Here is a 10,207-nt window from a genome sequence, read left to right on the forward strand (position 1 = left end):
ATGGTACATATTAAAAGCGTAATAAATAATACTTATAATTGCGTTGCGATAAATCATTTTCTGCGTAAATTGATAGTTTAAAATATTTATTTCAAAGATAATGGCATAAATATGTTTATATATTCATATTGCGAGCGTTGTAACATCGTAATAGAAAGATTATTTGTTTTCTAATCATTATAAAGTTTGTTTATACCAGCGAACTATTGTATTTGCGTCTACCGGTTTTGAGTCAATATTCACCATTTTCAGACAAATAGGAATAACTTTCTCAAAATTTTATATGGAGGTTTGTGATTCCGTGGTGATTCCAATCACAATAATATAAATATTAAAAGTAACAACATCGAGTTTTTTCTCAATAAAAATTGTTTAGTTTACACAATTTATTTTACAGCTTTATGCTTAAGTGTTTTTTTTTAGTTTTACAAACCTAAAAGCAGCGAAACATTTTAGGGTTTCATTATTATTGTTTTTAATTTATTTACATAATTTGTAAATTTTTTATCTTTTTTGTAATTTCTAGTATTTTTGTATTTTAGTGATAATATTTTTATTTACATATAATATAATGATTTGAAAAAATTCAAAAAATATGTTCCCACTTATTGTTCCATTTCTTTAGTGCCTCAAGTGTAATTTCTGGAATCTTCTTATTTTTGTAAAATTAGGGACGTGTTTAAAAACGTAATTTTAAATACCTCCTAATTTATTGGTGTTTATGTACTGAAAATGGATCGGTCGACTCAAAACTGGAATAGATAAATAAGTGATTTTGTGATAAGGCGCATAAATATCATTATTAATATTAAGGCGCACGCGCGTATTTATATGTCATGCTTTATATTTATATACCATCTAATACGTTTGTCAGTAGTTACTCGAGTTTCATACAAAGTATAGTTTTTCAAGAAATTTTAAAACATAAATGTTACTGTTTGTTACTCTCAAGGAAGAACTAATAAAGGAAACTTCAATTAATGAAAGAGAGGCGTTTGAAGTCTTTTTTCCGTTTTAAACATATATCTTTATCAATAAAAATATAAGAGAGTATTTAAATAATACAAGAAATGATTTAGTGACCGGATGATTTACGATGAACTTTTATAATATCTGTTACAGGGTTTAAATATAAATAAAAGATCACATTCGTATTTTATTAAGGGACAAACAACATAAATATCATTACAAATGGTTTGCAAAACAGTCCGTTTCTAAGAAAGTTTCTGACCGAAATTGGGATTAAGTCCCTGTATTTTTCTTGTTTCTTATTATTTAAAAGGTAAGAAAATAACATATGGAAGAATTCAATAAAGTAACAGAATGGGAAATACGCTTTTTGGCAGATTGACTTCGATCAGAATACCTTGATTTTATGACAGGGAATTTACCAGTCCTGAAGATGCCTTCTTAGACAAAGGCGCTCATTGGTCAAATTAAATAAAAGTGAAACTAAACCATGAAGATTTATTGGTATTTTTAATTATAATTTTATCTAATTCATTATCTATGGAGTTTTATCAAGAAATATCTACAAAAAAACATCAATATATTACATGAAATGTTTATAATTCAAATGCCTTCATCTAAAAATATATTTAGAGTATGTCTACCAAATCTTTATATGCAAGTACTGCATTTAACCATTGAAATTTCCAAAAAAACATCTCAACATATGTGAAAAATTCTCGAAGAACGAATTTCTAGGCATTCACAGCACTATTGACAAGTCATTAGCTAGTTTAGATAATTATTTCACACATTGTTTAAATAGAATGATAAATACCACGCAATATGTAAAGAATTAACTTCAAGCACTAAAAACAGGTCGTGATAAATCCAGTCAATGCTTAGACTTCGGTATTTTCTTCCCAGAGTTTTTCCGTCTGTTGAGTCATTTTGTCTATGACTTCTTCCTTGTGGTCGATGACATAATACAAACATAAGAATAATATGCATTTTAGTTATTTTATTGTAGTTTTTTTTGTGTTCATATTGCATGGTGTACCGAACCTACTATATGCATAATATGTAATTACTTGGAGCGCGGAGTGTTTTCTCATTCAATGAATATGCCGTGGCATGAAAATGAAATTCTCGGCAGTACCTAGGGGAGGGTGAGACAATATAGAAATAAAGCAATACGGGGTAATACTCAACTATGGGAAACTAGTTATTCGAGCAATTAATTACTTGTAAATATAAAGTCAGGTTTCAATAATCAATACGAACTTTAAAAGGAAAATTCTCGCATATTTATTATATACAAACTAACCTATTTTTTGTTGTACAAAATGTTATTTCTAAAATAATATGAATATCAAAAACATTGAATTTTTTTATAAATCATTTCGAGTATTGTTAACATATCCAAAAGTAAAGTTTTTTTTTAAATTATAAAACGCTTGCTAGAAGGGCAAGATGGAAAAGTGAAGGGTTCGATTGGTTATAGATCTGTTGCACTATTTTATTTATTGTCAATAAAAATGATAAAAGACACCGTTTTAACACTTAAAATAGGTGTATATTAGTTAAAAACAATTTTTTTAATTATTGTGATGTGTTACGAATTCAATTTGTTCAATTTAAGAAACGTAAATGAGATTTGTACATTTATAAACTAAAAGCAGCAAGGGCAATAGGATTTAAAAAAATTGCATTAAGTTAATTATGTCAGTTGCTTGGAGAAGTGAGCTGTTGCGTGGGAGTTAAGTGTTGAGCTAAAAATGCGCGTGGACTCTATATGCTAGCACAGATAATATATTTTTTTATTAATGTAATGTTATTTATGTACATTAACAAGTTAATATACTTACAACTAATTTGTTTACAAATTCATTACCCTATAGTAGAGGGTAAGATGAGTTTTCATATTTTTAAAATCAAATATTTTTTAAAGTGTTATTTTTATTATATTTACGATAATGTAAAATTTTTGCTACATAAATGTTATTATTATGTCACGTATTTCTTTTCTTAGCTTCTATATCACGCCCCTTCATCCCGTATTGGTATTTCGATATACTATTTTTAATTTTTTTATTTTATAAATTTATTGCATTAAATTAGTATACATATTTAATAACAAGAAATCCATATAAAACTAATTAAATGATAAATTAAGAGAGCCGAACCGTTATCGACGTGGGTGAGATTTTATAAAACATTACAAAATATGTTTCAGTTTTTATAATTTCCGACAGTAGTTTTTTCTTGTATTGATCAAAAATATTTTGGAAATATCCAAATGTTTGTAGATTTTGAATACTAAACTGAATATCTGTCAATCCGTATATAAACTCTTTAGGGTATAAAATCTTGTAATAGTCTACAGATATTTGAACATACTCAAAATATTGTTTTTTTGGTGGTGTTCATAATTCTGTATGGTACTGCAGAAATTATGTTTACCGTAATTTAATTTACTAACCAAACAAACACATTATTTTACCATTTAAAAAAAGTGTATGCGCAGGCTGCGTAGAATGCCACGGTGTTACATGGTGAAGAAACAGCACGCCAGTGGGGGCAAAGTCTCCGGAGGACACAACTATGAGAGGGAGCCCGCTGCCCCAGCTGAGGCGCCCCCGCGCCCCCTCAGCCCTACGGAGGCATGCGTGGCCCCCCCTTACTACGCTTCGAGGGAAACTACCAACGGTGATGGAAACGGTCAGAAAATATTTACAATAATACTTTGTGAACATATGATTGCAGTAAAAGTGACCTCTTTCAAATCAAAGCAGTGCAGTGGCCTTACACTGGACTTAATCGTATTAGAATGGCATGCGACTTATGTAAATTGACGAGTGACATCATTGTTAAATCACCCACGTGACTAACGTCGATTGGAAACCAGTCGACTTAATCCCGATAGCCCCGAACCACTCATTGAGAATCGAATGCGACGTTGTGCCTTTAAGTTATCAATTTTTCTTCGTGTATATAACGCTCAATATTCATCTTTGAGTGGCGAGTGTCTTTGTTCATTGTGACATTTTAAAGTTAAAATGAACTACAACGATAAATATTATGACGTTGGTGTATCGAGAAATGTACAAGGGATATAAATGTACTTATTTCCATTCGCTTCTGAACGAAACGTGATTTTAAAATAATTTTATCGATCATTGGTGTCAATTTGTAAAAACGTTATTTTTACATATTGTCGCTTTAATTCGTTTTTGTCCAACATACTGTTTTTAACAAAACTGAGTTAATTGTACAGGAGTTGAGAGAAAGCCTTTTGATTCCCTTTCTGCACCTAATGGTGCATAGGGAATTGCTTTGGTACACCAATCGCAGAAGTTAAGATGATCAGTCGATGAACTTATGGATCAGGTACCAGTCCAGGGGCTATGAAATATTCTGGTGTGAAAACACCCTTTTCAAATAAATATTTCATATCAACCATGTCGGGGATCGAATCCGAGACCTCTTGCGTGGTAAGCAAACGCGCTGACCATTACACCATGAAGCCGAGAAAGTTTTAGTTATGAAATTCAAATGCCAAAAATATTTTATTTAACAGTTAGGGGATTTTCAAAACAAATTTCGTATCAAGTTGTGGTCATTATTTATGGCTATTTCGTAACAAATACCTTCAAAGCTCTATTTCTGCAGATTTGAGTTTCGGTTTGTTTGATAAAAGCGAACTGAAGCGACGATATGTCAAATAATATGCTTTTAAAATCCATCAAATGCAAATTAAATATTTCATTTAACGTGTAGATATGTGTTATATGAAAATCGAACGATAATGGTGAATATTACAGTATCTCGGTAAAACATTTTCTCAAAAATACTACATAATAAGGTTGAAATTTTGTACACGAAATAAAATTGAAGTTTAAATATGTGACAGGAAACCCATAGCAATAAGTATATATTACTGTTGCCACTTTTTCATTTGTCTGTGTTATAACAATTACTTTGTAAAACGAGTAATAACAATTTGCGGGTGACAAAATGTTACTTCTTTCCAGCAAAAGTTGGTGTAAGTATGGCCTCGTCAGAGTCACCGGACAACACAATTTTCAGCTCTCAGATTTGAAAATCGTGACGGTTATTAACTTTATCACACTTTACCCAAACTAAATTTACCATTTGATACTGCTCTCTTGTCATCTCTCACTCGAGCAATAATCCAAATAGTCTACCATTGGTCTAGCTATGGATGGGTGTATTTTCCATATGTTAATATATAATTTACGCACAAGATCATGCTCAAAAATGAGACATCTTTTAGCGACACCCATGCCTGAGAACTAAAATAATGTTTTTTAAACAAATAAATATAAAACGTCATCTAATGAAAGCACAAAAAGCAAAACCAATGAAACGCAGAATTTTATTTTTCCCTAAAATTTCCAGAGTATGGCGAGAAGGGAATGCAGTGGAGCGGAACCTTGGCGGGACGTACTGCAGAGGAGACGGAAGCGGCACACGACCTGCTGTCGCTAGCGCAGAGCCTGCCGCCGCTCGCCGCGCCCGGCGTGCTGGCCATGCCGAGCCTGGACGCGCCGCCCGAGCCGGCGCTCACGTGCTACGCCACGCTGCACAGCATGCCCCCGCGCTTCTTCGTCTTCTCCACGCTGTCGCTCGGCTGCGAGCAAACCCTCCCGCACACCATCTGCGAGTACTCCTCGGACACCGAGAACAACAACCCCAACACCTCGAAACAGGTGGACAGAGAACAACTTCCCAAACAGTATTCGGTCGAGGAGTCCAAGTCCTCGAACGGATACGAACTGGAGATAGCGCCGGACGCCGACGCGACGTCCAAGAGCGGCTCCGAGCGAGACGAGCGGATAGGCGACGAGCAGTCCGGCCAGTCGGAGCCGGAGGAGGTGCAGGGGGCCGGGCGCCAGCTGGGCAAGTACGCGTGCGGCGAGTGCGGCAAGCGCTACGCCACCTCCAGCAACCTGTCCCGGCACAAGCAGACGCACCGCAGCCTGGACTCCATGGCGGCCAAGAAGTGCATGACGTGCGGCAAGGCGTACGTGTCCATGCCGGCGCTGGCCATGCACGTGCTGACGCACAAGCTGTCGCACGCGTGCGGCGTGTGCGGGAAGCAGTTCTCGCGGCCGTGGCTGCTGCAGGGGCACCTGCGCTCGCACACGGGCGAGAAGCCCTACGGGTGCGCGCACTGCGGGAAGGCCTTCGCGGACCGCTCCAACCTGCGCGCGCACATGCAGACGCACTCCGCCGACAAGAACTTCGAGTGCGGCCGCTGCCACAAGTCCTTCGCGCTCAAGAGCTACCTGAACAAGCACCTCGAGTCCGCCTGCTTCCGGGAGGGCGAGCACGACGAGGAGACTATGGACATAGAGGTAGAATAGCCGGCATACATGCCGAACACGTAATCCCAATTTAGAAGTCTGAATGCAAAAATAAGATGCTTTCTCTATGAGTAAGGTGCGGCCTCACGGTTCAAATTTCGGCAATAAAAAGCAATACTATGAAGTAACGTCGCGGGCTACCGTTAAGCAATGCTCGATTAGATTAGATGCACTATATTAGATTGAGCTTAGATTTGATGAAATCACCAAAACGCAACTAAGGCAATTTTTAATACAAATTAATAGAAATTTAATTAGGTATTAAATATTTACTAAGGAAATATCATGTAAAATAAGATTTATATTGAACTGCAAAGATAATAAGCGAGATGTTTGGTAAAAATGAACAAAGGACTGTCGGAAGTGTAAAAACACCGGACGAATACCTACTTACACTTGAGGAAATTATGGAGTCAATTTATCGCAATACACCCACCTATTATTTAACAATAATATTCCCACTGTAAACCGATGTGGTATATTCGTCAATTAACCAAATATCAAGATTTAAACAATAAATTATTTACGTCAGTTAAACAGAGCTTTTCATACTTCGAAATTGAATAAATTTAAGTTGTTAGTCAATATGATTGTAAAGTGAATTGTAAATCTCGACCAAGATGAATGTTTGGCCAAAATAAGCAACGAATATTGCGATTTCTCTATGTTCTTCTATACACCTTTTATTGTCCACGATCACATCTAATTCTCTTTCAAAGATTTACTTGTTTTTTTCGTTATTTACAAAGTATGTCAATTGTAGGTATTAAAATAAAAATGAAGTAGAAAGTGATCGGAATGTTAAAAATCAATAAATATTTAGCATAGCTTGAGTAAATATCGAGAGAATCACACCCCCTTATGATTATTTTATTAGAGAAAGTTCATAGCGTGGTGCCGTTACTCGTGTAATGTATAACAGTCGATACAGAGACTGAAACACATACTTAACATATGTTTGTGATATTGTGATATACATTGCAATTAAATACATCGCAGCAATGTGCGATATAAGGATATTTGATGAGTTATAAACAAAATAATTTTGATGTAAAATTTAAAAGAAATTGATACCTAATTGAAAATATTTTTTAAAATATGATAAATGGTTTGTTGAATCTGTGCGGTCTACGATGCTTTAATTTAATTTTCTTTGTACCGCATTCATTTCAGATATATACATAACATGTGTTTTTAAGTAAATGACTGCAACCTTTTGTAATACATAGTTATCATCTAAAAACTGACAATTGGAATTACTTATTCCGTCAGTCTTACCACTGGGCTGTTTGCTTTCTTCGTCGAATTAAGTTAGTCGAATTGTAACATGCCGTATTAACATATCGGTGACCAAACTAATTATCGATGAATTGCCGCGTTTTAAAAGTTTACCATGTACAAAATATTCCAATCTACATTTTATACACCAAATCAATTGTCCCAACTTAAAAGCCAGTTGAGTTAGTTGAATTTTTATTTTTTATCTTCAAAGGTAGGTACAGCACCCATCGGGACAATAAAATTGCAAAAGAAAATATTCGAAACATATTTCCCGTGACTGCCTTGCTGTTGGTTCAGTAAATATTGTTATACAATGGAATGTTGCTGTCCTGAAATCTTTTTAAAAACTGGCATATATTTTTAAGTAATCTTACCAGTATAGGTATTGAAATAATATTATTTGTGACTTCTACTGAAAGGAAAAGCACCAAATACATAGTTTAAAGCCTTACGCGCATTCTTGGACTCACCATTTTCAATTAGAATTTGAAAACATGTGTATTATACAGATATACATAAATGGTCGCCAAATAGAACAAAAATGAATAAATACGTAATATGGTGTTTCTTTGAATTTCGTGTAAAAAAACTCGTTTGTAGTACGTAAATATAGGAATATCACGGGTAGAAAGGAACAATACGTTTTAATGCTGAATACCGATGCAAAATTTTAATAGTGTATAGATATAATGATAAAACGCATAAATGACAGTGCCCAAAGTTAAAAAAAACAATAGAGTAAATTGCTGGCCTTCTCATCTGAAAGCTGTGAAATTAGAAACAAAAATAATACTATTATTTTAATATAAAATTTATTCGATAGATCTCATAACAAAACAACCAAATAAACACTGACCTACACTAATGATAATATGAAAGATGCTACACTGAATTCGTAATACTTTAGGTGTGTATTTCTAGTCCAACTGTACATATTAGTATTAAACATATACTTAGATGATGATGATTATTATTATTGTAATATTTTCATAATTTCTGTCTTCGTCAAAAACACAACGAAACATGATGTTAATATTTTATTTCAAAGATATTACTTTTTAAAGATCTTATTACATTAATAAGGTTTTCTAAAACATTATTTACTCTAAAATCAATAATCACATCTGGACAACCAAAAACCATACAAACGTTATAGTAAATACGAATTATTTTTGTTCTAATGTAGGAAATGCAATAATTAATTTTAAAAATATTATCATTTAAGAAAATCGTGTTTATTTTAATGTTATTTACGAGTATTTTTTTAATTCCGAGTATTTATTAACTCAAACCAATTTTTTAAAAACTTAGGTATTATTCGATCAAATTAATAACTTTAGAGAAGCTTAATTTTTGTAAAATAATTTACTATCAACCGATTTATTTGCTTAATTTTAATTGTACCAATACTTAATAACTTAAGATCTATTACGTAAGTGGTATAAATTGCGTTTAAATAATGCAAGGTGCATTTAATTTTAATTCTCGTGCTAATAAATTATTTTAATAAACATATTTAGAGCTATTAATCTAATTCAGTATTTATGTGTCTATAAACATAACATAAATATATTTGCCTTTTTAGTCCAGGCTCGATTGATGACTTGCATTTGAGAAAAAACGTATTGAACATTTTGGAATCTAACTTTAAATACTCGTATAATAAGCAAATGTCTTGACAACTGCATCATTATATTGATACGTCTTTGTTTGTTTAAGTACTTAATACTCAAGGAACAGCATTTTTATAAATTTTATTTTGATTAGAAATTTAGTGAGTTCATATGTAAAAGCAATAATATAATATCCCAAAAAACGTGAAGCAGTCTGTTAATAATGTGCGATATATCACATATATAGATACAATAGTTGTTTGTTTTTCATTGTAACTTACGCACTTGCAAATAATAAAATTCTCTCAACTTCTTTTCCAAAATGTTATTTTATATTTGAAGGAGTGTTTTAATTTCACAGTTATTAATTAGTAAGATAAAAATACAAAATATTAAAAGTATATTAAAACAAATCCCTGCAATAATGTAATATAAGGAATATTAAATAAGTTACCTTGTTCAATTTATCGCAACAATAAAGTTTAATGTATTATATTACTATACATAATATTATACCTATATTATGTCAATTTGACAGTCGTCTGTTATGTAGAGGTGTGCCTATTTTATAATATTACCAAAATTTTATCCCATCCGATTAAAGTGTATAAGTAACTAGTCAATTCGTATCTCAATTAATGTTTTACTGTAAATGGTTATTAATTTGTGAATAGGAACTAATGTGCTGGCGTCATCTGCATACTAGAAATTATTTATTTGTAATTTCAATTTCGTGTTAATAACTTATATTGGCCGCTGATGTACATGTTTAGAAATATTTTTAAATAAAAAAATAAAAAAACTATAACAAAACTGAATACATCTACGAAAATTAACCAATTCAATTTGTGATTCAATGCCTATTCTCGATGGGTTAAATTTAAAAGCAATAAAACAATGTTTGTATCAATTATGTTTCTTGACATGTTTTAAAATACTTATAGTTTTAGTTGATTACTCTCATCTAGTCTTAGT

At 32.8% G+C, this 10,207-nt stretch overlaps 1 protein-coding gene and 1 long non-coding RNA gene across 2 annotated transcripts in view; both read left to right on the plus strand.

Annotated features, from left to right (window-relative positions):
- The window catches only part of LOC148279348 (uncharacterized), a 31,777-nt gene extending 26,727 nt beyond the window's left edge, over positions 1–5,050 (plus strand). The window contains exons 2-3 of the long non-coding RNA XR_015822912.1: positions 3,476–3,669; positions 4,983–5,050. This is a non-coding gene — a long non-coding RNA (uncharacterized LOC148279348). The remainder of the gene's footprint in view (positions 1–3,475; positions 3,670–4,982) is intronic.
- A 325-nt stretch (positions 5,051–5,375) lies between these two features.
- Positions 5,376–8,161, plus strand: LOC148279349 (uncharacterized). Its single transcript, XM_088230096.1, has one exon. It carries the CDS (start codon positions 5,388–5,390, stop codon positions 6,336–6,338), a length of 951 nt encoding a protein of 316 aa, XP_088086222.1. The 5' UTR covers positions 5,376–5,387; the 3' UTR covers positions 6,339–8,161.
- The last annotated feature ends 2,046 nt before the right edge of the window (positions 8,162–10,207 follow it).

This window comes from Micrasema longulum, unplaced genomic scaffold (assembly GCF_059751315.1).
Source record: "Micrasema longulum isolate JH-2025_06_02 unplaced genomic scaffold, ASM5975131v1 h1tg000730l, whole genome shotgun sequence".
Taxonomy (NCBI): domain Eukaryota; kingdom Metazoa; phylum Arthropoda; class Insecta; order Trichoptera; family Brachycentridae; genus Micrasema; species Micrasema longulum.

Coding starts and splice junctions, on each gene's coding strand:
- LOC148279349 (XM_088230096.1), top strand. CDS start 5,388: ATGCAGTGGAGCGGAACCTTGGCGGGACGTACTGCAGAGGAGACGGAA.